We start from the raw sequence: 27174 nt of genomic DNA, 5'->3' as shown, positions 1-27174 counted from the left end.
ATCTTGGTTTAAGAATTTTTGTACCATACTAGTGATGATTAAACAATGTGGTAGTCTTTAATTTTAGCAGGGATTTTAGTGTAAGTCAATAATGGATGTCATGCACGTAGTGGTATTTTTTCTCTCAGGTGAGTGAGTGAATGGAAAACTCTGGGCACTAGTTCAAATATGCACAGAATACTAGTTATTGAAAGTCACAGCCACCTGGCAGTGCAAATGGCCTATGGAAGTTGGTAAACAGCAGTAACATCAATTAGCACCAATAAACTTCACTGAGAGACTAGAGCATTGAGATTTAAGTACTCTCCCATGCTCAGAAATGTTCCTTCCAGGTTATTTAGTAGTTAAACAATAGCAGAATATTGTGTAACCCCCCTCCTCCCCCATAAAACATAGGCAGATTTAATGCATGGGCCAGCTGGGCATGAGCCCCTACCAATTCAGGGCCCCGACCCTGGGATCCTCATCAGCAGGGAAGTGAAAACTGTGGCTTTCACATTTCCTTCCCTGGGATCTGGAAGTGGGGCCACTCCACCAATGGGGCTGCAAGGAGGGGCCTGCAGGGCTGGGGTTGGCCTGGGGTGAGACCTGCACCATGTCTAGGGGAGGGGGGCAGGCCAGGTAGTGCCTCACCTGGTGGGGTGCGTGGCAGTTGGGGCCAGGCTGGCCAGGCCAGGAGCAACATGCTGCATTGTGCCTTTGTGGGCGGTGGTGCTGGGAGGGCCTTGGGGGCTGTAGCCCCCCAAATGCATCTTAACACCCCCCCAACATCCACCCCTCCCAGTGCTGCTGCCCACCTGCAGAGACATGGTGAGGTGTTGCTGGACCAGCCCAGCCCAGCCAGCCCTCTGCATCTGCCTGGCTGCATGGGACAGCCACGCAGCAGCTGCCTGCAGGTCAGTGTAACGGGGCCAGGTGGGGAGTGAGACTGAGCTGTAGGCAGAGGGGAGGGGGGAGGTCCTGTGGGGGTTACATGTGTGTTTGTTTGTGGGTCTGTGTCTGCTTATGTGTGTGTGTGAGTCTGTGGGTCTGTGTGTGTGTCTACCCAGCCTTCCCTGCCAGCACTAGGATGGGAAAGGGCCCCTCTCCCCTCCTGCAGCCCAGCTGTCAGGGGGGCCTCCAATTCTGTGCTTGCCCAGGGCCACAGTGCACCTGAATCTACCTCTGCCCAAAAGACAACCATGACTGACCCTTCAAATTAAATATTTTTCTGTCAAAATTCAGTTTTCCTACAATTCATAAAACCTACACATAGAACCAGTCCCCTGTCTGTTATGCATTCAGAAGCTGTATATCCTCTGTGGATATACAGGCTTTCACTTGCATGTGGTGTGTCAACCCAACACCCTTCCAGGTCCCACATCCCTATTCTCATTTTTAAAAATCTGTTGCTTCAAAATCACCAGTCTTCTGCACAGTTCTGTGCTAAACTACAGTAGGGCTATGAATTGGGTTCATAAAGACACATTTCAGTTAGAACAAAATCTGTATTAGCTATTAAGTTGCTGGAAGACTTTAGTCTTGTCTCTTTTCAAGTTCCCCATTTGGTTTGCTAATGAGCTATTTTTAATCATTTTGTCAGCTCTGTCTGGCCTCCATGCTCTTGCTCTTCTCTGTGCTCTCTAATGATCATGGATCTGGTACAACCATTATTCTGTTCCTTGAAACATCAGTGGAAGTTTATCTAAGTGACTATTAAACCTGAAATACCAAAGGTTGCAGTGATGGTCATAATGTTCATTTTAAATAATGTTTAAACATAATTTCTATATATGAATGTACTTCAGTGGCCTGTAACAATAAGCTACCTCTAACTAGTCTTTCATTAAAAAAAAAAAAATCCAAAATACTGATTCTGATTTAGGTCCCCAATTCTAAACTTTTAATTGAAGCTCTGTTTTGGCAAACGGCAATAAAATCTTTGTAACAAAACCAAAGAAAGCTAAATCTGAAACAGTTAAAAGCACCATGCTCTGAATCCAATGCCCTTTGAGGTACCCAAGTCTAAACTTTAGATCCTCAAACTTCCTACTTGTTGCCATCTACTCTTAAAGGCACTTAAAATGTCCTCAGTAAAATGCCTGAGGTGCTCAAATCTCCGCTCCTGAGTGTACCCAGAACTCACTGGGTATCTTTACGTGTGCTCTAAGGGTGGGGGGCATTTAATTAGAGCAGCTCTTGGGAGCCACTCTTATTAAAGAGCCTGCAGCATCTCATGTATTCAGCATCCAACTCAGCTCTCGGTTGTTTAAAAAAAAGGGTCCTACTCACTACCAGATGTGGGGGGAGGTGATCCCTGCTTCCCCGCACTGCACCACACTGTGGGGGGCTCTGTCATGAGCCCCCTGACCCCCGCCCACTCTTCCAGCCCACTGACCCCCACCTGCTCTCCTAGCCCTCACCCCATGGCTGCCCTGCCAGCAAGTCCTTAGCTTTCCATGCTTTTTTTTTGGACTATGGAAATATAGTAGAGCCATTCTGTTGAAAAGAACTCAGAAAGAGCACAACAGGTTAGAATGGTTTTTACCTCATTAATTCCCATTTGAAATCTTTTGATTTACCTTGAAAACCTTGTATAGATATTTGTATACCTAACAGTGCTAAGTAATGCATCACACCCCACAGCACCTTTAAAACGATCCTGTCTCATCCTGGTTAAGAATCATTCCTGTATAAGCTAACAGACTGGACAACAAAGAAAGGAAGATATGCAAAGCAAAAGATTAGAGGGAGTGTGAATTTGTGGCTCGGTGTGATATGCAGGGTCGTAGAAGGGAGAGAAACTAGCATTCTAGTCCCTGTTCTCAGCCCCCACTGTTGCTTCTGTTTTGCATGAACTAGTCTTTGGATAAAAGTGGCACTCAGGCACAGGAGAAAGGAACAGAGGAAGGCACTACCCTTGCAGCGTGCTCTCCATCTCATTAGGTCTCGGATCCAGGCTCCATCTGATTGATATTTTTCTCCCTCATATCTTTTCCTCTTCACTTCTTAGTGGGTCACCTCCAACAGAAGGAATGGAGGGTAGGGCTGTGCAAAGCTTCGGTCCCCGATTTGATATGGTGGAGATTCAGCCCGATTCAGTGGCCAAAGCTGAATCAAATCAGAGGGCCCTTTAGGCTCTGCGAATCAAATCAGAACTCTCTGAATTGATTCAGAGAGATTTGGAAAGATTCGGTGATTCAGACACAGACACAGTTTTAAATGTTTTTTCTACATACATCTACGTAGCAGGCAGCTTGCAAATACTGCAATGCTGGGGCACAGAGTGTCCCACAGAAGTGCGGGAGGCTCCCCGGCACACTCAACAGCAGAGCCAGAAGTAGACCAGAAGCACTTCCTGTCCACTTCCGGGTTTGCTGCGGAGTGCACTGGGCCCCATCCCCCACCCCATGCCTCCCTGGCTTAGCGACTGGTGCCTCCTGGCCGATTGCTGAGTCAGGGAGGTGTGGAGGCCCCCCCCGGTGTGCTCCCTGGTGGACTGGTCCACTTCCGGGTTCACCACCAAGCACATGGAGGGCCTGCCCCACCACTCCTGTGGGATGCTCCATCCACCCCAGCATCACAACATTCACAAGCCACATTGGTACCTTGAGGTATGTAAAAAAAACATTTAAACCTGTGTCTGTTTCCGAATCACTGATTCTCTGAATCAGCATCGAATCTCCAGATTCAGCCAAATCGAATCAGGGACAGTGATCTGAATCAATGAATCAAATCACTGTCCCTGATTCGTGCCAAATCTGAATCTGAATCGAATAGGGCCTGCTTCGCACACCCCTAGTGGAGGGTGGTTAAGGCACTTTCTTAAGAAGCAGATTTAAATATCCCCTTGCTGAGGGGGCCTATAACTTTCCTTCCACATAGTTTCCCTTTTCCTGAACAAATTTTTTGTTGGGGTAAAATATGGGAGAACTCTTCTCCTCTTTCATCATGGGTTCAGGTTTATGCACCTTCTCTGTCAGAATAAGAATGCAGCGGCATGTGACTGGAGCAGATCCATTCTTAGCATGCTCAGAAGAACAAGTTGGGGGCAACAGAATCTAAATACTATGTAAATGGCCTCAATATTGCTCACTCATTAAAATGGAGTTGAATCTGGGCCTGCCTGTATAGATATCAGTGGTTATGAAGGGAATATATAACGTCCAACACACAGTCTAAGCCAGACACATAAGTCTCTTGTGTCTCCCTTGCAAAGACTGTGGCAATTTTCTCCACTTAAGATTCATAGCCATAAATTCACCCCCTCCTCAAATGAGAACAGTCTTATGAAATAAGGCTGGAATAGAGGGATTCCAAGATCCCCTCTTTCCAAGATATAATAAAGGTTCAAATTCCTTCTCTGCTCATGAGGATTTGAACTCACATCTCCCACCTCAGCTTTCCCTGCTTGTCCCCATGCCCTGGCAGCAGGGAGATCCTGGCCCCAGCTTCCCAGTTGAGCGCAGGGGACTTGGAAAGAGCTGCAGGGGAGGGTCAGGTCCCAGTCTCCTGCCCTGATCCACTGGTGGGGCAGCTAGCAGCTGGTTCACTACTGGTTCACTACTTTTCAAGCCTCAATCACCTGATGAGGGCACAGGACTGGGACCAGCTTCTGACCAGGACAGTTCTCAGGCCTCACTCCGTGATTGCTGGATCTCCCAGCTGCCTGCTCCCTGATTGTGATGGTGAAGAAGGGGCTAGGAGGCAAGGATCTCTCAGCCCTCTACGCCGATCATGATTTTGGAGCAGGGAGGCTTAGAGCAGCCTGCTGCCGGGGAAGGAGGATATAGTCCCTGCCTGGGCTCTGGTGGTAGAGCTCGCCCCCACAGCAAGCAACTCCCAGGGGTAGGGAACAATCTCCCTCCCACTAGTGGCCAGCTAACTTGGAGCAGATTTGCTTCTGGTCAGTTGTCTACATAAGTGCTACTGCACAGTAACTAATCACAAGTAAATTTTCTACTTGCATTTGCAGGTAGCAAATTTACTCACAATTAGAGAGGTTTACTGCACAGTAAGTGTGTGCACATGCAGATGCACATGCTTACTGTGCAGTAAACTATGCTAATGTGCAGTAAAGTGTCTCATGTAGATACACCCTATGTCTTATAATGGCAGAGTTCTTTGGTGGATCTATCCCTGGGTGCTGTAGGATATTTGAAAGTGGGAATTAGGCACTTTTGAAAAGTTTTTAAGTGTTAAAATGGATGATGCAGAATAGTTCTATAATTACACATCACAGTTCCATCCATTTATAATAAAAATTATAAGGCACATTATAAATAGTGGGGGAGAAAAGTGATAAAATCACAAGTCCTTTTATCTCTATGGGTTTTATCAGTCATTTCTTCTCTTATCACTGTCATCCTGTTGGGTTTTTTTTTTCCAGAATCCACTGCTGCTTAACATAAAATGTCAGTTATCCTTTTTACATTGATGAATCAACACTTCATAGGTACTGTGCATTTTATTATTTCCCTCTTGAAGTAGTCACACTCATCCGCTATAGTGCAGGGCTGGCACATAGGTGCTAATGAAGGCATGCATACTTGATAATTAACAAGGTCCCTGTTAAATATTTATGAGGGCTGAAAATGGAATTCGTAAGACAGGCAAAACAATATTGACATTACCTGGATTTGTTCGAATGGTACTTCAAAGCTGAAAGACTCATTGTAGTAGGGATTCAGAGTATTTTTCTTAATTGTTGTCTTCTTCTTCTTCAGCCTCTTACCATTCTGCATCAGATGGATTTTCACATAGGGATCTGCATAATCATAATGAAAAGTCAAGGTAAGAATTGATGTCCAGATTAGTGCAGGGTCTACTACACAGGATTTAATTCCAGATTTGAAGATTTGATGAAGAAGCTGTCCATGTTCAAAGCAAACCATTTTTATTTTTATAAAGTCTATATTTGCAGAGGCTGAAATGTGATCAGTTACTGTTATTCCTATAGGAATATGAACTGTACCAAGTGGTGGATTAATTTTAAAGGAATACGGTACAAATCAGTAACTGTTATATCCACATACAGTTAATTTTATGGTTGGGGGGGATAAATTCTAACCTTACTCTGCTCCATGACATGTTACTCTATACAAAGGGCATGTCTACATGAGATGTTTATTGTGTAGTTGACTAATTAACTGCACAGTAAACATCTTGGGGTCTATACATGTGCCCCTATTAGGAAGCATGACATTAATAAACTCTGCAGCAATGTAGTCTTGTAAAATACAAGTACTACCTTGCTGCAGAGATTTTTCATGTGCAGTAGTGCATGTGTAGATGCTGCCCAGGCTGGCTGGGGCATTGGATACTTCAGTGCAGGGCTAGCCGGCAGGCAGCCCCCATGCTGGAGCACCCACATGCCCCAGCCAGCCAGTATGTGGCAGGTGAAGCTGCCAGGCTCCATGTGCTGCCACAGTATGTGGCAGGTGGGGAGCAACCAGTCCAGGGCTGCTCCCTGTTGCTCTACCTCTTACGAAGTGGCTGGCTGCGGCATGGGAGTGCTTCAGTGTGGGGCTAGCTGGCAGGTAGCACCCACACTGAAGCACCCTTATGCCTCAGCCACTCCTCCCTGCTGCATATGGAGCCCTGTCTGTCTGAATAGCCCTGGACTGGAAGGCTGAGCCCCTAGGGCTCCACGTGCTGTGAAGGGCTGGCTGCAGCATGAGGGGGCTTCAGCATGGAGGCCGTCTGCCAGCTAGCCCCATGTTGAAGGACCGATATGCCGCAGCCTGGACCCAGTCCCCTGCCAGCCTGGACTGCTCTGACCAGGCTTCATGTGCTGTGCACAAAAAAACTCTGGAGCAATATGCTCCTGAGATTTTTGCTCTCATGCACATATTCAAATGTTACACATGGGAGGAAGAAACTCCAGAGTTTATTCATGTGCATTAATTGCATGTGTAGATGAGCCCACAGAGACATACTTACTGGTATAATTTCTTCTGTATAGGATCTTGAAGTCCCTTTCTCTGCCTGGGGCCATTAAGCTATGTTAGGAACAGCTATGATGATCTGAGGAGGGAGTGTCCTATTCTGTAACATGATGGTCTCCTATAGAGAGGGTGCTCTTCCTCTCGCTTGCACTACTATCTTTATGTGCTGGGTTTGCTAGTCTTTAGGAGCAGCCAACCTGACATAGAGCCAACTTATACAAAAAAACAGGAGCACTTTTTCTTTTACAGTAATGAGGATTATTGGTTTCAGTACCAATGTAAGGTATGAATAGACATTACTGCACTTCTGCATTCTCATCTGTAGGACTGCTGGTGGTCTTACTTAAGAAGATTGAAGAAATTCAGTATCTCTCTAATCACATTCCTTATACAAGGCAAACACCCACTGATGTTGCTACACTGAAGTATCCCTCTCAGGAATATCAATAGGAATTTTGCCTCTAAGTATAGGAGTGAACTTCTAATTCTTGATTAGAATCTTGATCTGATTCAGACAGTGGACTTGCTGGGTGCAATCTTTTTAGACCAGCGTAAATCAGGAATAATTTAATTAAATTGCATCATCATGCTCTCTTTCACAGTGATAACATGGTGTGAGAAGAATCAGCTTCCTTCTTTTCATTATCTCAGTGATTCTCAACCAGATGCCACAGCACCTGTGCAATATTAGCACTATTATGGTGTACAAATACCTACACGTGATTCACAAAATAAATCTAGAGCTTTCAACTAGGAATCTATAGTGTCAGAAGCATTTTGAGATGTTGTGGTCTGAGTTCTTTGCCACAGAAGTTTTGCTCTTTTTTCTGTAATCAAAAAATAAGTGAAAGCTAAGGGATGACATTTTCCCAAGGGGTGCTTTGAGTCTAAAAAGTTTGAGAACCATTGCTATACAATACTCTGGTCAAAACATGAACAGGAACTTGCAGGTCTTTGAGCAGCAGTTGTGTGATGTACGCTCAAAGAAACCTCCCCTCTGGCAAGCCAGCAGGATCTGTGCAAAACTCCTGTCAGCTGGAAGTCACTCTTGGCATATTTTGCATGCAGGTTCTTTTAAATTATTTATATCAAAGAGAGGTGTTTCATCCCTCCCTTCTGAGCGCTGGATGTGGGGAACAAGTGAACATTTGAAGTTAAATTTCCTCATGCTACTATAAGCACATGATTTTTTAAAGAGTATCCAATAGAATCTATGCTTGAAATACCTGGGAATAATTGCTTCCTGCTACAAGGCAATTATAGTGAAAGGCTCTAGGAACTCAGTATGTATAGCTGAACCCAGAGAAGTTTAAGAGCATGATCTCAGTCTCTGATAATGGGCTCTTCAATATAGGAAATGCACAACAAGATTCAGGGCCTGTAAATTGAAGCTAGACAAATTCAGGAAAGAATTTGAGGTTATGAGTCTTTTTAGCACTGAGAATACTTAACCACTGGAACCATCTTACCAAAGGTGGTCATTGATTCTCTATTACTGGCAATTTCTGAATGAAGACCAGTTGTTAGGCTCTAGTTCAAACCAGACCAAAATCAGGGCACATATATGATCTGTGCTTTACAGGAAGTCAGATTAGATCCCAAGAATGTCTTCTGGGTTTATAATATAGGAATTAGCAAGTATGGTGGGAAGAACTTTAAATACAACCATTTTTGTTTCCTCAGCAGAAGTACTGTTTTTCTCTGCACCTTGCAAATTGGGTCTAGCACCCATGCTACTAGAATTCAGAAGTGCAAAGCAGAGGATTCTGTAGCTCAGCCAAGTTGAATTAAAACATGAAAAGAAATGGTCTAAACCAGGGTCAGCCATGCATGCCACAAGTAGCATGCATGCCATGTAAGCAGCATGCATGCCACAAGTAGCATGGGCAATCTGTAGCATGTGTGCGGCATGTAGCAGATGGAGGAGAGGACAGGCAACATAGTGGCAAGCATAGGAAGATTAATGTACAGGCCAGTGAGGCTGGGATCCAGCAGCCCCTGCCAATCAGGAGCCCCCTAGGTTCCTGGGTTTCCTTGGGAAACGACAGGTTTCTCCTTGCAGGCTGGCAGCAATCCAGCCTGCAAGGGGTCCTGGTTGAGGCTGGCAGGAGCAAGATCCAGGATTTGCTGCCTGCATGTGTGTGGCTGTACATGGCCAGGAACACAGTCAGGCAGTGTGGCGAGCAGCTCCTTGAAGGTAAGTCTAATGGAAAAGAAGGGGTGTGGGTGAGGGAAGGGGCATGGGGGGGTAGATCAAGGCCCCCATGGTGAGGGAAAGAGTGGGGTGGGCGTAGGGGCTGGGGGACCTGGGGTCAGGGTGGGGAGTGGGATGGAGCTACAGGTGGCTCATCCAGGGAATGTGGGGGGGAGAGGAGCTGCTCCCTGCCACTGTGCACACTCCCAGGAGAGGCATGGGAGGCATGTGGCCCCCAAACTTGTGCATGGGGTGGATGTGGGCTGCCCACTCTTGGGGCTTTCCGCTCTGCTGCCTTTGCCCTGGGAGCCCTGCACTGGCCACGCATTCCCTGCCTGCCCACCAGTGGTGGGGATGGTGAGTTGTGCGTCCCCCTGCTAGGCAGGCAGGGGGAAAGTGGCCTGTGTGGGACCCCTGGGGCAACGGAACAGAGCAGAGAGCCCCAAGCCCACAGAGGCTTCTGCCCTCACCCCACTCGGCTCTGCTTTGGCCGTGGTGGGGAGCAGGGAGGAGAGGCAGGCATGTGCCATCCCACCCCCAGCCCAGCTGGGCCCACCCAACCTCCCCCGTGGGGCATGGCGGCCTGCTGTGCTCTGCCCTTGGCTGCAGCAGCACCAGGAGGGAGAGGGGCCCCTCTCCCTGCTGGAGTTCAGCTTGCACAGAGGTGAGGGGGCCTCCAAATTTCTGTTTGCCCGAAGCCCCAATAAACTTTAAGTCACCACTGGTGGCAGGTAGGATGGGGAGCAGAAAGCAAAACAATAGATTGGGCAGGAAACTGAAAACAACAGTCAATTAAGCAAGGGAAGGGGATCAGAGTGGCACTCAGGGAGGGTGTATGGCTAATTTGTGGCACACCTGCCAAAAAGGCTGGCCCTCACTCGTCTCAACCATTACTTTTGTTGAGAATTTGTTGAAATTCAATTTGAGATAAGAAAATATCTTTTTTAATGTGGATAATATTTTGGTAAATAGTTAAAAAATGCAGTTTTAATGAAGTGATTGTGTAGGAGTGATATTGTAGGCTGATGGTCCAGGAAATATGCAAAGATTCTTGTGGGTGATTTTATTGGACTAACTGCATGGTTGGGCTGGACTTAGACAATCTTTTGAATTCATTGCATTCTTCTTTAGGTATTAAATAAGTTATTGGTATATGAAGAAAATCATGGAAGTAAATTAAGATGGTGTTATACCATGTATTAAGCAACTATACCAATGGGACAACCCCTGACCTGTAGAAATTAATGCTGAATTCTACTGCAGTGAGTCTGTGAGTAAATGACATACATACAGGACTGGTTGTTCAATTCATGGAGGAATTTTATGGCAATCACACTGATGACAGTGTGGATATGCTGTTACGTGTAGAAACAAGCTGCACTTCAACAAAACCATTTTTAAAAGTAATATTAGCATTATGTGTCTACTCTTCATCTATTATCCTGATGCTTTAAAACATTTTGGGACTGATGCTACTTTCTTCTTCAAACTGATTTTCTTTCTAGTTTCACACTGATATGGATGGTGGTGCATGGAAAGTACAAAGACCCCATATCAGATAAAGTAGTTAGATTTTGTAATTATTTTTTCCTTTTGATGCCAGCTTCTTGCATCATCTTGCATCATCTTGTTTTCCTACTGACAAGAAAGCCTTTCTAGGGTCAGTAGGCTCAATCTGAAAGTCAACCAATGCAGTAGAGAGACAAGTGGTACTTGCTGGTAGACATAAGCCTATCCTGGCAGCCATCACAGTTAAGTACACGTCAGAAATTGGTAGGCTGAATATAATGGAACATTAAACAACCAATCGTGCTGCATGTGCCATTTATTATTAGCAAAGAACAAATTAAATGTCATCTAGCTATGTGAAATCATAATAATTTTGTCTAATTTATAAAGAAAGCATTAAAAGGCTTTCCATATTTACAATGCTAATTAGAAAGAAGCAGTTCACAGCTTAAGAATACTGAATGCAGAGCTACAAACTCGAGTGACTCAATTTAGAGTGTATTATAACTCTGGCAGGTTGTGGTCTTTAAATTGTCATGATGGTGTCAACCATCCTATAACCTGCAGCTGCCATTCACCTTAGCAAACTATATACTTTTTAAATATATTGTGCTACTAGAATTTAACTATATGGTACTAGTTAAAGTTTCATTATTACTTTGTTCCTGTGTTCTTCATCTCTTTTATACAGAACTACAAATTTTTACTAGTAGCAAGGAAAGACTCACACACATTTAAGCTTAAGAACTATTTTATATGATGGGTTATTGCTAGTAAAGCACATAACAATTAATATATAAAATCTCAATGTACTGGATTTTGCAGTGAAGATAGATTAAGCTTCTAGACCTCCCTTTCCTCAGATGGTGGTTGAATCTGGATTTCTCTGACTTCCTCGCAATTTAGCCAATATTTTAATGACTGCACCACAAGTCAGTCATTACCCAAGCTATTCTCTGATAATCATTTTGAACATGGCCCCCTTAGCAGCCACAAGAAGTAAGTAAGTGTGGGGCCTGGAGGAAAAGCATAAGCCAGAGGTATGTGTGGCTGCTGGTCTGGAAGGGAAAGAGCCCTGCATTCTAGCTTGAACTCACCTTTTCCTTCCTAGGTGAGTACCTAGCTAGTGGGGACAAAAGATAGATTCATTCTCTCTCTCTCCCTTACATTGTTAAGTCTAAAACCCATTAGTCACAGGCTTTGGTCAAAAACATTTTCAGGTCTCCAAATCCACTTTGTACCAATTAGGGGTGTGCACTGCATACATGGCCCAGCTACATATGCTGCCAGTGTTTAGCCTGTTACACTTGCCCAGTCTGCATTGCACCTGCAGTTGTAGGACCATGTGTTCAGGAAAAGAATTCCTACCTGCAGGTAAGTGCCATGTAGATGAGAAGATCTGGATGATTAGATGTCCAAGAAGGGAACAGAATGCCACCCCAAATGTACCCACCATCTGGGTATGAATTGTTGTATTTTGAATCACTTTGGGTGAATACTGTTGATTTCCTGATTGCAAGTAAAGACCACCCCACTGAGGGGTGTTCTGTGTGTTTGCAGATTCCAGTTTGCTGGTATGGAAGAGGGAGTATTGCAGCTGTAGAAGCCCACAGGTTCCAAGGGGAATAGAACAAGCTGTGCTTCATAGCACTTTGTCCCGTAACTTCATATTAATCCAAGTGTGGGATTAAATGCTTGTTGCTGCTACTTTACTTGCTCCAACATTAGCATTCTATGCATGGAGGCAAAAAAGCTGTAAAAATCAGAGCTTGAATTGCACATTGTTGGTTTTACAAGTGCATCTCAAGGGAGGCTAATAAGACAGCTTTTAAAGCGTTGGTGTAATAAACTGACATCTTTTGTTTTATTGAAGTTTAGAGGGAGGATGTCAGTACATTATTTAAAGGAGACCACATTATCTGAGTCTCACCTGAAATGCAAGTTGCAGTTGTACAAAATTGGTGGTGAACACTTCACCATTTTAGAAACTGGCTACTGAGATAACAAAGCAAAAATTCAATTCATACCAATACCCTGATCATTGCCACTTTGTGGCCCGTGTGTGTAGCCTGTTTAAAAAAATGTACGCAAAGCAAGGCTAAAGCAATATCTAAAATTCAAGTAGAAGAGTCTGTAGAGCACAATAAGGTGGAAAGAAAATATCCTGACAAACAAAGGAGAGCTGGAGAGCCACTGTTTGTCAGTGGATTTTAAAATGAAAATTAATTATAAGTGATGAATAGTTAATGAAAAATCATTTTTTACCTTTGATAGGGCAGCAATTAGTACACATGAATTTCCAGTTGGATGGAGCAAACTCTTTACAGCACAGCAATGTCAACAAAACAGCTAAGTTGGAATGGTATTACTACAAAGGTTTATTCTGAACACAAGCATAAAGATGGGGGTTTGATCTTTGATAAATATTTGTAAGGCCTCTGTTCTATGGTGTGCTAATCAAAGTGTGAAAAACCTTCAGACAGAAAGTTGACAAATTTGAAAAAAACACTGCAAATTGATTCTAAGACTGGCTGTTTTCATAAGGCTGTGGGGATATATCACTGTTCAAAGAAAAAAAAAATCTGCCAGTCCTGGTTGGTGAGATCAGACAAAACCCCTAGCAAGTCTAGAATAAGTCTACAATGATTAATAGAGAAGGCAGAGGCAGAATAAACTAGTAATAAATGCAGTTGCATAAGTTTCACATGAGACAGTAATATATTAAGAAAGGACCTGCAAATAAAATAGAGAAAACAATATAGGCTGGAATCACCACTAACTGTATTTTTATTAGAAAATGTCAGGGTATTGGCATGCTATTTAGCACATCCACTTTTGGAAAGAAAAAGTCATTCAAAGTTGCCCCAAGACTCCCTGGCAGAATGCAGAATGTTCAAGCCAGTTTCCATCTTGCAAACAGCTTGCAAATTCATCTAGTAGGTAAGAAAAATTAAAGCTGGAGTTGCTCTTTTATCAGAAAGGTGATTTTAAGCGTGAACATTAGTGAGGAGAGCGCCCAAACTACTCTCTCTTCCTGCTGCTGCACGAGAGATGGGCGGGGGAGGAGGTGTGCTACTCCAGAGTCCCATTAGCTGGGGCAGGGTGATGGACTTAATTCTACACCATTTTACCATGAATCTGGTGTGGTTCTTCCATATCTAGCCAGCATAGAGGAACTGCTGAATGACACAGCAGCCCTTTGGATTTTCTACATCAATTGGGCCAAGGGTTAATATTAAACCATTATTGTACTTCCTTCTGCTAGTGGAAGAACATGGCAGCCAGCAGACATTTCATTGTAGGGTGAGCCTGGCTCCTGGAGAAGGAGCAGAATAGGACAAACCCTCCAGTTGTCTTTATCACATCTGCTGGATTTCCTCCTAGATTTCAGGACACCCTTACTCAGTGTGCCTAGAAATCCTTCCACCACTGGAGGAGATGATTCAGCATGATGCCTGTGGCTTTCAAGCCACAGTTAATTTAACTTTTTGCATCTGTGTATGTGTGGTAGGAGGGAGCAAATAATTAAGGCCTCAGAAATAACCTCTAATGAGTTTGGAGGGATATCATTCATGGGTTGTCTAAACCAATATTCTTTAGAGAGATAGAAAGCCTTGGAATTAGAAGGAAAGCCAGAGGAAGATAATTTGAACAACCTGGGGAAGCAGCAATATCAGGTATAATTACTAAGAATCAGTACTAATGCTGCACTGCCTTTTAGATTGTCTACAAGTTATGGTTTATGCTCATTAAGTCATGTTGTGCCTTCTACCTTCCTCCACAATGAATGACTTAGAGATGGTGCCTTATCTTTAAAGAGCAGCCGATGACTCAAGGAAAACACTGAAAAAAACATTCTCATTAGAAACAGTTTTCTTGGTGTAAAATAATTTCTGGCTCTCTCTCACTGCAGTACTTGCTTGAAAATGAAATAATTGCTTCCTTGATGTTTATTTGCTGCTTAAAGCTTTTTCCTCAGCTGCCATTAACGTTTCTGTGGGATTTCACGATAATTTCCATAGTTCCAAGTATGATATGACTCACTTAAGGCAGAACTGAGTAGGGTGACTGTATGTCCAAGTTTGCCTGGGACAGTGCTGGATTTCATAAGCCAGTCCTGGCAGGTTGGTCAAAAGTCCTGGGCCAGAGTCCGGTGGGGTGACATGGTGCACAGGCAGGCGGGTGCCTAGGCTTGAACTGCTGCCACTGTGTGGGAGCAAGGAATGTAGGGACTTTGGATATGGCCTCTTAGATACAGTGACCGTACGTCCATCTTCCCCAACAGCAAAAGCAATGCCTTGCCCACCCACCTGCCCAGTGCACCATGCTGCTCTGCCTCCCTGCCAAGCTCCGGCCAGCTGAGACCAGCCTAAGGAATCTGGGAGTGGCCTTGTCACACCGGGATGTATAGTCACCCTAGGTATGAGTCAGATTTTAAGTTGCAGCTGAAATTTGCTAGGTGAGCCTGGGGAGAAGAGACTGTAGATTTGCTGGGGAGATGTAGGCTCTAAAAGCACCAGAAGCAGGCCTCCTCTCTCTGATTCTCGAGAGAATTTCTTGGCAGGCCTCACACCAGCAATGAAAAGTAACTTTTAAGCAAGTTTAAGCAGCACACTCATGATCCTGCACAGGAGAATTCATGAAAGCTAGCTTCATGCTACCCCATAGCACAGGAGCCACGGACAGAATAAAAAAAGAGATCAGGCCTTTGGGAGCCAGCAGCAGTCGGGCCCAAGACTAGCCCAGCCCTTACTTAGCTGTGCCCTACCCATCCTGAAAGGGGTATACAGAATGTCACACAGCTTCACAGTCCTCTGACTGGCTGCATCTATCTTTGCACATTCTTTGCATGACTAGTATTTCTTTGTATGTCTTTGACTAAGCTCCTCTAACTGAAATAGCAAGTTCTTTCCTTATAGAAATAGCAATCTTTTTCAAAGGCCAGGGCTCGTTAATACCACAGGGAATGGGGATTGATGCTTATTAACAGTAGCCTTCCTGCAATATAGAAAGTGAAAATGGGATAGGGAGCAAAAGCAAGGTTTAAAAATAATACTCTGTTACTGTTGTGCAATTAAACATATATAAGGTTGTTATTAAAATGCTGAATCCAGTAAATAAAGGAGCACTGAGGAGAAGGAAGCATTATACAACTGACAGAGTGCCAATGATTTACCCTTCAGAGGACTGCAGACTGGGATTGCTAAACATACAAAACAGTAGAAACAGAATTGTTCATATTGGCCTAAGGGCTATTCAGACACCAGATGAGTTTGCATCTATTGCACTCTCCAACCAGAATGTAACCACAAGTGTTACAACTCTAGACAGGGAGAATAGCATAAAACTGGAAGAAAAAAAACCCCTTATTTAAAAACAGCACAAATTAGGGTTTATGAGCTTGAGATAAAAGTTTACTGCCAAAGAAAGGGCAGTTGATCTGTCTCCCCGGCATACAGGCAGCCCATTTCAACCTAGCTACCCATAAGCAAAACCAACTGTTTTACAAAGCACAGTAATTTTGGGTTGAACCCAGCAGCAAAAGACGCCTTATGTTTTTATCCTGAGCCAAAACTGAAGACTCTGGTGGGAAAGTAAGGCAGCTGAACCAAGTACTCTGTAAATGTGATTACACTGAAAATGCCAGCTACAAAGCTGTAATCCGCTCTATGCTGTATCAGCCAGGACACCAGCTTCCTCAGTTCAAAAGGACAGGGTTGATGTTGCTGAATCTTTAATGTAGTTGGATGGGCGGGGGTGAACAGAATACAGTATTCATTTAAAAACTCCTATGTCTTTCTACCTTTTGGTAGAAAGAGAGAGAAGTCCTTCAGTTTTAGGCAATGGGTAATAATAAAAAGGAATAGCATATATTTTGTGGTATATACATACATGGCACATGGGTAATAAAAAAGGTGTGGTAGATATGACATTAAGCAAGGGAGAACAGAAATGACTGAGCAAAACACAAACCTATCTATTTTCTGTATTGCAATGATACTCTGACTGATGGGCTTGAACCAACATCTGTTACATCCCAGAAGAGTGTCCTAACGTCTAGACTATAAGGCAGCTAGAGATGGGTTGCTTGATGTCTCTCCTACTGAAACTGTTGCACTTTGTATGCTATGTATAGGTATAGCGTATGCCCTGACTTGCTACGCTATACTTGTTCTCATACTCACACTCTTTTTTTTGTTTTGTGAGAGGCTTGATCTATTAGACTTGGTCTGAGAACATCTGCTCAGTGGACTGGGCACTCTCAGTGAGAAAGGCAAGGGAACACTTACTCTGAGAAGCCTAGGGTGGGGGCGCTACCACCAAGCTGCCAAGCACTGCAGCATCAGGGCTTGCATGGCTGTGTGTATACCTACCAGCAGAAATAAAGTGGCTTTTCTGGGGGAAGCTTAGGGGGCTGGAGAACCTGGATGGCATGTGACTGGGGGGGATGGGGTTTGAGGCTCTCAATTTTGAAGTTAGATGCTTTTGTCACTGGCACAAACCTGGTTATGTTTTGGGGGTTTGTGGTGTGTCATGACTGTTTTCTCCTGTTTTGCAGTTTGCATATTGGCTTCTGTTCTACCCAGGAAAGCACACCAACACCAGCAGCTTCTCCCTATGCCTGAAGAAGGGTGTTTGTGCCAGAAAGCTTGCAAAGAACAATTTTTTCAACTAGTTTGTGGTCTAATAAAAGATATCACATCTACCCAAAGAACCTTGTCTGCCCGTCATACTGATATGGCATTTGTGGTCTTCTTGGAAAGCCAATGTTATCCTGTATCCATTTATGTTACTGTTTTCACGATGTGCTTGTGCTTTCTGCGTACATCTTTAGGGTTTTAGATATGGTTAGGAATGGCCTTTTCAGCCAAATGACTGCCGGGTACATCGGACAGACTGAAGCGTTCTGGTTACTGTTGAGAGGAGGTGTGGATTGCTGGTTGGAAGGAGTGAGCTAGTTAGCTGTGGGCTAGGAAGGGTCAGAGGGACCCCAGCAGTCAGGACTGGAAGAAATCTGGAGGAAGGTGATTTCTGGTGATGTTGGTTAAGACTCTCAGGAAGGCTATGTGAGATGGTTAGGAACTTTTCTTGTTTTGCTTTTCTATATTCAAATATATAGTCATTTTTGAGTGTGTTCAATCCTTTAATCCAGCGGTGGCCGCCAACCTGCAGCTCCAGAGCCACAAGCGGCTCTTCAGAAGTTAATATGCATCTCCTTGAATCTTTGCACAAGCACATGGTGGCCAAATGGAAGCTGGTCACCGTGTGCTTGTGCAAAGATTCAAGAAGACACATACTAGCTTCTGAAGAGTGGCATGTGGCTCTGGAGCTGCAGGTTGGCCACCTCTGCTTTAATGTAATACATCTTTTTGTTGTTTGGCTCCTTACTGATTGCCTGTGGAAAGAGTGATTTCTGGGTGAGTGATATTCCAGGCAAGCCCTCTCTATGGAGAGGTGAACCTAGAAAAAATTCCTGCAACCCAACAGGGTGAGGGGGCACCTGGGGCTGACAGATTCCCTCACTGGAGCTGCAGGGGCTGATACAGGGGTAGGCAATGTTTTTTGGTTGGAGTGCTGAAAACCCCACAATGTCTACCTTGTAAGGTGCCACAAAAACAAAACTAGGGTGGGGCAACATTTATGATTATTAATTGTATTAAATATGCACTGCATATTTAATAGTTATTAATCATAAATGTTGCTTTTTTAACAGTAAATACCAGGTTTTCTAAAAACATGAAACCTGATGACACTAAATAAAACTTCATGTACTGTCTTTGTACTTGTGATTTTTTTTTCTTGTTAAGCATGTTGTGATGAGAGGGGAAAGAGAGGGAGAGAGGAGCAGGGAGCAGCAGGCACCGGAGGAGTCACTGCGGGCAGGCTGCTCTGGCCAAGCCCTTGGGAAGGCTGCAGCCGGAGAAGAGCTGGGGTCAGGCAGGGAGCGGGGGCTACCCCAGGGCTCTGCAGACTCAGGTCACAGTGGTGGGGGATGCGGGGGCTGTACAGCTCTGCAGGGATGGGGTGCAGGCAGCTTGCCCATGAAGGGACACTGCCTGGCTGGGACAGGACTCTGGACTCAGGGAGCACCCTGCTTTCTCTCTGTGCATGCCAGGTACATTGCGAGTGGGAGCTGCAGCTGCAGGCTGTTCCCTCGGGCTCTGGGAACAGGCACTGCAGCCAGTGCTCAGGGCCAAGCTGACTGGGAACCTGCAGTGCAGCAGCTCTGTGCACTGCCTGCCCCAGCCCTGGCCCCTTGAGGGGAGCTGCGGGTGAGCAAGACTGGGACCCAGGCAGGCTGAGGTAGCTGTGGTGGCGGTTCCCAGGCTCATGGGGGCTCCCGCAGCCAGGCCCTTGCACTGGGGATGGCTCTGCCCTGCTTGCACTGTGCCCAGCATGCAGGGAGGTCATTCCTGGAGGGAAGCCCCCCGAGACTGGTGTCCTGCCCCAGCCAGGCAGGATCCCCTTGCATGTAGGGTGGCTGTGCCCCATCCATGCAGAGCTGCATGGGCATGGGCTGCCCGCTCACCGCAGCTCGAGTTCACAGAGTCCTGGGGCCACCCTCACTTCCTACCCAGCCCCTGCCTTCCTAAAGGCCCAACCGGGCTGGTTTGCCCATGTTGCCTCCCCCATGCCACCCAGACCCTGTCCCAACTGCACAGCCCCAGTACTCGGCACCTCAGTGTTGCCCTGGGTGGGACAGGGTGTCTGCCTGCCTGGGCCCAGGGCTCTGCCACCCACTGGAAGCCTCCAGGACAGTGACTCTGCGCAGCACCTGCCCCAGCCCCAGCCCTGTCCACCCGCAGCTCTCTCCAGGGCAAGCTGGGATGGAGGGCACAGCCTGGGAGCAAGGGGCGGGGGCAGTCAAACACAGATAGCTTTGTGGCTGCATGGGAGAGCCCAGAGCAGTAACTTAAAAAAAAAATTAAACAATTTCTTTGCATGTCTCCTGGTGTGCCTGGAAAAAGGTTTCCATGTGTCACTAATGGCACGTGTGCCTGAGGTTGCCGACCCCTGGGCTGATACAAGGTCAGAGGACCTGAGGGAGCGATCCCAGGGAAACCTTGGTCTGTTCCTTGGGGCAAAAGTAGCACAGTGGGGAGAAACCTGGGGCTCTGCAGGACCCCCATGGCTGGGTTTGTGATAGTCACTATGTGAAAATCTGGGGGAAAAAACAACTGGAGTGGCTGATAGAAGAAAGATCAGAAGAACTAAACACAGTCAGTCTGGCCACACAAACTAAGGATTTGACAGTGATCTGAAAGCAAGTGGAAGTTGAGAAAATGAGCTGTTTATGGTGTTTCAAAGGGCCATATAACTAGAATAAATGGGCTACAATTAATTAATTAAAGGAAGGTTTAGGCTGAATATCAGTGAAACATTCAGTCAGATTTGTTAAACCAGTATCATCTTCTACAGAAAGTAATTGAGGTCCTATCACTAGAATTAATTAGAAAAAAATGAGACAAAGTATCAGAGTATGTATTACTATAGGAAATAATTCTACATTTGGTTGAGTGTTTCTTTGCTAGTTTTCCTTTAATTTCTACTGTATTTTCAGCTATGTTTCCATAAAATTAGTAATTGAAAACAGAATAATATCTCCTGCAGGAAAAAAAAATAGCTCAGAAGCTGCAAAGAAAACAAGACCTGATCCTTCTCTGAGGATGCACAGGATGACAAAAGAAAATTTGAGAGATGGTCTATCAAAAGAAAGTAACCTGTACTGTTATGAAAAGAAAGTGCATTGCAAACAGAAGCAGCAACTAGTCAAACTAATTTATTAGCAATTTGCTGTAGCAAGAATTTACATTTCATGTGATAGTCTTCTCATGGCAACATCATCATGCCACAGCTTTGCAGCTTGATTGCACATCAGCATGGTGCTGCTAATGTTCTGCTTTTCAATACAGAAAAGCGATGATACAGTATGCTTAAAGATAATCTTCACTCCCTCCCATGCAGAGTCAGAAGCAACACATTTTGAAAAAAGACAGAAGCAGAGATAAAGGCTGCCTCACATACAAGCTACTGTGCGGTAACTCTACTTATATGCATTTTTTCTCAAATTCTACAAACATATTTATGACAGGATATGCCATGCACTAAGCCAAAGATAATGTTTTAGAGAAAAAGCAAAGATAGGAGAAATAAGCAAGGAATGCAGCAGTGATATAATGTAATTAACTTTAAAAAAAATGGCTCTGTATATGAAAGAGATGGAATTCCAATGTGAGGTAGAAAAATATAATTAATATATTTTATAAAGAAAAAAAATTAAAACCTGTATATTTAAAAATAACTGAAGTATTTCACATAAATGCCTGTTCTGCCATTTTATAGCCAGCATTTTTCTTAGCTTAGGTAAACATGCAGTCTTTGATGTCTGACAATGTGAAAGAGACATGTTTATGATTCAGATGATTAAACCAAAAATATCAAATCAGTGACAGCTAATACTGCAGGAACCCTGCAGTACAAAAAGAATAAAAAAATACAAGTCCTAGAGGTTTGTTCTTCGAGTGTCTATGACTACGAGGACCATCAGAGCAACCTGATCTCTACACTTCACAGCTGAGAGAGAAACCAATCCCAGATATACTTTATCAAAGCTGATATTTATTTTCAAGAGCATATCACAATGTTGAAGCCATATTTCATTCATCAGTGGTTGTATATAAAAAAAGAGCCCCCTAGCTTACATATTTTCTTCTCAATTTCAATCAAATTCCAAGTACTTTCTCTACCTAAGAAGTTTATATTTACACGTAGGTCAATTCTGGTAAGTTTGTTTCTTTATAAGTTTTGCTTTTTTCCTAATGGATTAAAGCATTATGGAAAAGAACTGCAAATACAGTGAAGACAACTAGGTTCCCCAACACAAGGAGAAAATATTTGTTTAATAAATATACACTAAGCAAGATTTTCTGGTTATGTTGTGAACAGTTTTGCAGTCGGCTTCCCAAAGCTAACAAACTATTTTGCCCAGAAGGAAGAAATACACTTTTAGGTCTCAAAGAATATATCAATCCCACATATAACAATCCATGATATAGACATACACTCCTGTGATCTTAGGGAAAAGGCCTTGTTTCCAGAATCTTTTTGTTCCTCTGTGTGAGGGCTAGTGAAAACGAGAGTCGGCGTGCAGCACAGACCTTCCTTAAAGGGTAAGAGTCAGGGTTCACTGGCAACATGACCGGCATACAAAGGAGTATGCACTCTTATTTTTTTCAAAAGCTGAAACAGACTTTTCAGAAGCTGAAACAAACTAGCTTTGTCTAGACTAGGGACTGTTCTCACATGTGGATTGATTTTAAGTACCATAAGCTGTAGAAACCAAACTTACGCCCTTTCCCACATGCTAGGAAACTACTTTACCTCAATTTTAATATGTCAAGTTACAGCCTAGGTTCAATTTACCATTGATTTCAATGGAGTTACATCAGTTTACATGAGCTGCTATCTGGCCCACTGTATTCAAGTTATCCTGTTGGGGTACAGTGCCCTCTCATGTGACTTTATTCAGCTAAGTGACTCAGCCAAAATATGTCCCTTATTTAACTAATGGAATAAGGGACATATTATTGTCCCTGGAATAAGGGACATATAACTTACATATGAGCTTGTTGCCTCCATTTGCTGTATTGCCATAGGCATGGTTGCCACTTCTAAATTCTACCTGGATAATTTCTCAACTTCCTTAAAATATCTAAATGGAACTTCACATTGCTTCAATACCTTTCAGGCAAGAAATTGGAATAGGTTGATAACAGAAAATTCAACACAACATCAGTCTTAATGAAAAGCAATTTTGCAGTTTCAAAATAACATCTAACTTCCTTCTGTCCTCCACTCAAATTTGAAAAGCACAAAAGGCAGATTTTGAATGCAGACAGTTGCAAAGGAAGGTCTGGGGACCACATATATTACTGCACAAGCTACTGGTTGGTATGCTTCAAAAACAGCAGTTTTTCAACTTAAGATATACACTTCTGTGAACAATAGTAGAACTTAAGCTTAAGACCTTCAAAGATACCTGAAACTGTTGAAACTGGAAGACTGAGTTTCAATTTACCATTGATTTCTATAATGCCACAGACAACTTACAAAGAGGAGCAACATGACAAGGTCTCTGCCTTATATACAGTAGAGTATTTAAGTGCTAATATTCAAGGCGGAATGGAAAACAAGTGGACAAGGGCATCAACAACAGTGTTGACAGTGTACCAGTGCCAAGGACATTATTCCTATTATAAGACAAGAGAAAAGAGATTTGACAAATTTCATCATTAGATAAAACGGGGAAGAGTAACTTGGGCCCCAAATATATCTCAAACGCTTAAAATTGTCCTAGGCATTCGATGATACGAATCGATATTTAATTGACATGTTATGATTTTGCCACTTACTGTACAGATCACTTTGGCTTAAAAGCCAGTGAAATGTGGCACAAAACATCAGAAATCGGAAGGTACATGATGGTTTTCAGCTCAGATACCTGTTACAATTTAGACAGCAGATATCCAATTCGGTATGAAAGTGGTTGAGCAGGCAGATCTTGTGGTTCACTGACAAGCTAGATTAAATTTGAGCAGTTCAGCATATTTCTGTTTGCCACTGTACTGAGACAAGATCTTGACATTGCCTAGTCAAGGGACCATCTGCTATGACAAAAACCCAACAACCCATAAATCACATAAGAATTTCAAAGTCTTTTGAATGTTCAGACTTGAAAGCAGTGTTGCTCAAAAAGATGTATCTATCTGTTTGAGATTATTAGACATGTAGAGGGAGGAGGAGAACACAAAATGAAAATGATAAGTGTCTGCATTCAAGATCAATAAAGTGAAACAATAGCTTGTAGGGGACAGATGGCATTTCCTATTCATGGCAGGACTTGCTGTGCATGATAGAGGTTACAAGCATCAGAAGACATTGTGGTGTGGGAGCAATTTTTCAAGCCATATTTGAAGTGGTTGGGCTGGATTTTCAGTGGTCTTTGGAAGATGCAGTGAAATTTGCAAAAGCACCTAATCTGGTCCTGCTGAAAACAATGGGAAGGCACCATTTGGAGGTTTTGTTTTTTTTTTCATAGATTTCATAGACATTAGGGCTGGAAGGGACCTCGGGAGATCATCGGGTCCAGCCCCCTGCTCAAAGGGCAGGAAGTCAGCTGGGGTCATAGGATCCCAGCAAGATAAGCATCCAATTTACTCTTGAAGGCGTTCAATGTAGGCGCTTGAACCACCTCCGCTGGCAGACTGTTCCAGACCTTGGGGGCTCGGACAGTAAAGAAATTCTTCCTTATGTCCAGCCTGAAACGGTCTTGCAGGAGTTTGTGACCGTTTGACCTCGTCATCCCTTGGGGCGCTCTGGTGAACAGACGTTCCCCCAGATCCTGGTGGTCACCCCTGATAAACTTATAGGTGGCCATCAGATCACCCCTGAGCCTGCGCTTTTCCAGGCTAAAGAGTCCCATGGCTCTCAGCCTGTCATCGTAAGATCTGTTTTCCTGACCTCTGATCATGCGCGTGGCTCTCCTCTGGACTCTCTCAAGCTTCTCCACATCCTTTTTGAATTTGAGTTAGGCAGAGCCTTAGACTTCCTGCCCATTTCTTCTAGGAATGCTGGGAACAGACATGGCTACTTGTCAGCATTAAATTTATTATACATGAAAGTGTTGTTGTTACTGTTTATCCAGTGTTCAGGCAATTGGCAACAAGAATGTTAAATATGTGAATGCCAGTCGGTTAGAGCACTTTACTACCAAAGCTGAACACCCCCCCCAAAAAAAAAAACCCGAAACCCAAAAAGAAAGGGAAACTCACAAAGCACCCAGAGAACTACTACTTAGGCAGAAAGTAACACGATTTAACAAAGACCACATCTTCTCTACCTTCTCCACCCTCCTCTGGCCTGACAGTAAGAAGAGGATAATAACTATTGGGCTTAAAGAGAATTTAGCTTAAAAATGCTTATTGCAAAAGCCAGGCTGCTGCACACTGTTGTTATGTATCCTGAGAAAAATTAACTCCTAACTCCACACTGTGGGGATCCCTGCTCATTGAAATAATTTAATCCTTTTTGTCCTGATATTGTTCAAACAGAGAACATTTCTGGAGTTGATGAGCTGGCTAGGAAATTATCTGGAAAGTACTTTATAAAAGTTACAAAAGATGGATTATAGAAAACTGGTCTTCCCCTGACCCTGTGAGTAGGCAGCAGGTATTTGAAGAGTTTAGTGTTACCTTTTTTAAAAAAACAACAACACACAACTCTCTTTCTAAATTCTGTAACACTGTATCCTCTTGTGCTGTGACTAATCTCCTGGTACTGTGACAGCATGCTTTCAGGCTATACACTAGAATAATAAAAACTTCATTTTGATAGAGTCGACTTGCTGAAACACACCTCAAAGTTACGGTTTTTGAAATGGCCAAGAAAGTTTGTTCAGAAATGTACCAGAACCAATTCGTAGCCTTGGTATACATTAGGACAAAGTAATGATTTTAAGAGCGAAGAAAGCAACAACTTCCAGTGGGCCTCTGTGTTGAAGCTCATTTTCTGTTCTTTATTAGTACTAGTATAACAAGTATCTTTGTGTCCACAGGACTCCTTTCTTGCTGCATTCCAGGAGCTCCCTGGAACTTGTACAGAAACCTCTCTTGCTACCATATTAGGAATCAAATTGGGTAGCCGAAGCCCATGGCTGAATGAGGATTATCAACAGGGAATGTGTTTGCCTTCCAGCCAAATGAGTAAAGCAAAATGATTGAGGAAACAAAACAAACAACAGTGCAAACTGAGCAGTTGTATTCAGAATGCTTTCTACTACAGAATAGCTGGAGATCACGAGAAAACCTTGTTACTTGCTTTTCTTGTTTGCCACTGTATGAAATACCTGACCGTCACATACCAACATTTAATTTCAAAACCTTGCTAGTATTTTTTAATAAATCCTTTGGCGCCAGAGCCATACTCTATATTGCTTTACTCTGTATACTCTATATTGAGCCTGAACCCATGTAAAATAGTGTAGCTCTATTGAAGTAAATATCACTTTACACCAGCTGGCAGTTTGGCCTTTCAACTTCTGGGATTTCTTGTGACGGCAAATGTAGTAATTCCTTCATTGGTAAATAGGCTTGTACCTCATAGAAAATCTCATTTTAAGTACAAGCTTTTTAAATGACTCAGGGCTTTGTGCATGAAAGCAGAGCTTCAGTACTTCTAAGCATATCTATGGATGCTTTTTGCACCATCTTCAATAACACAGAGCGTGTTGGGTATTTAACACATTGTGACATCAGTGAAAAGCAGAAATCCCACGTGGAAGTGATTGAAATCTACAGATTTTGCTACAGCTGTACCTAAACAAGACCCAGAACCTCTATGGGCACCTAAGTCCACAATATTGGTGCTAGTGACATTGTCAAAGCTACTGCTTAACCCTTTAAGGGCAGGTATACACCATAGTGGCAGCCTACTCTGAAACATTTTTGAGCCTACACACCAGCTCCTGCCTGCACATTTTAAACCCAGAAACAGGCTGGTGCAGATACTATGGGGTCAGCTCCAATGGCTGCTCCCGAAACCATTGAATGCCAAGGAAACTACAAGTGGATACCACAGAGTCTCTTCACCAGCATAATTGATTTAAAACATGTCAGCAGGAGAGGGATTAATGGAGCAGATTAGAGCTCATCTGGGGAGGAGCTCAAAACCACTGTGGTGTACACATGTGTTCAGTGCCTAACTGTCCACCACATAGTGTTCACAAAAGCATCTAAGTATCCCCCACAGCTAACAAGCTGCTTATAGCCCTAGTTCAAGCAGAAGCCTCACAGACCCCAAAGTAGGATTCTCAAATTGACGGGGGATATCTTGCAAGTGGGGCCCAAATCCCTAAATATTTTTGTGGGCATGCCTGAAACCATGATACCTGTAAGACCTCACAGCAGGAAGGCTGGATATAGGACACCAGCAGGTAAAGAGATGGTACAGAATTTGCGCAGACAGGGGCAGACCCGGTGAAGGTGGAAAGGACACTCATGGAGAACGTGGAGGGGTTCATAGTTTTGTAGTTTCATGGTAGCTAGGGTCAGGAGGGACCTGAACAGATCATGTAGCCTGACCCCCTGCCACAGGCAGGAATGAATGCTGGGTTCACAAGACCCCAGACAGGTGATCATCCAACCTCCTCTTAAATTTGCTCAAGGTAGGGGCGAGGACCACTTCCCTGGGAAGCTGGTTCCAGATTTTGGCCACCCTAACTGTAAAATATTGCCTTCTGATCTCTAACCTAAACCTATTCTCCATCAGCTTATTACTATTGTTCCTCATCCCCCCAGGTGGTGCTGGGGAGAAAAGGGCTCTACTTATTTGCTGTTGGTCTCCCCTGATGAGTTTGTAGGCAGCCACCAGGTTCCCCCTCAGCCTCCTCTTGCTGAGGCTGAACAGGTTCAGGTCCATCAGTCTGTCCTCATAGGGCCTGTCCTGCTGCCCTCTCACCAAGCAGGTGGCCCTCATCTGAACTGTCTC

The 27174-nt window shown here is 43.9% G+C and overlaps 1 protein-coding gene across 7 annotated transcripts in view; it reads right to left on the bottom strand.

Annotated features, from left to right (window-relative positions):
- The window catches only part of SYT1 (synaptotagmin 1), a 560022-nt gene that overhangs the window by 5596 nt on the left and 527252 nt on the right, over nt 1–27174 (bottom strand). For all 7 annotated transcript variants that reach the window (XM_090042587.1, XM_090042589.1, XM_090042586.1 and 4 more), the window contains one exon: nt 5613–5746. In XM_090042587.1, coding sequence (XP_089898713.1) covers nt 5613–5746 — 134 coding nt within the window. The remainder of the gene's footprint in view (nt 1–5612; nt 5747–27174) is intronic.

The sequence above is a fragment of the Crocodylus siamensis genome, chromosome 4 (assembly GCF_052110815.1).
Source record: "Crocodylus siamensis isolate JL-2025a chromosome 4, ASM5211081v1, whole genome shotgun sequence".
NCBI classification, from domain to species: Eukaryota; Metazoa; Chordata; order Crocodylia; family Crocodylidae; genus Crocodylus; species Crocodylus siamensis.
Note: the sequence above shows the minus strand (reverse complement) of the source record. Positions and strands in the feature narration are given on the sequence as shown.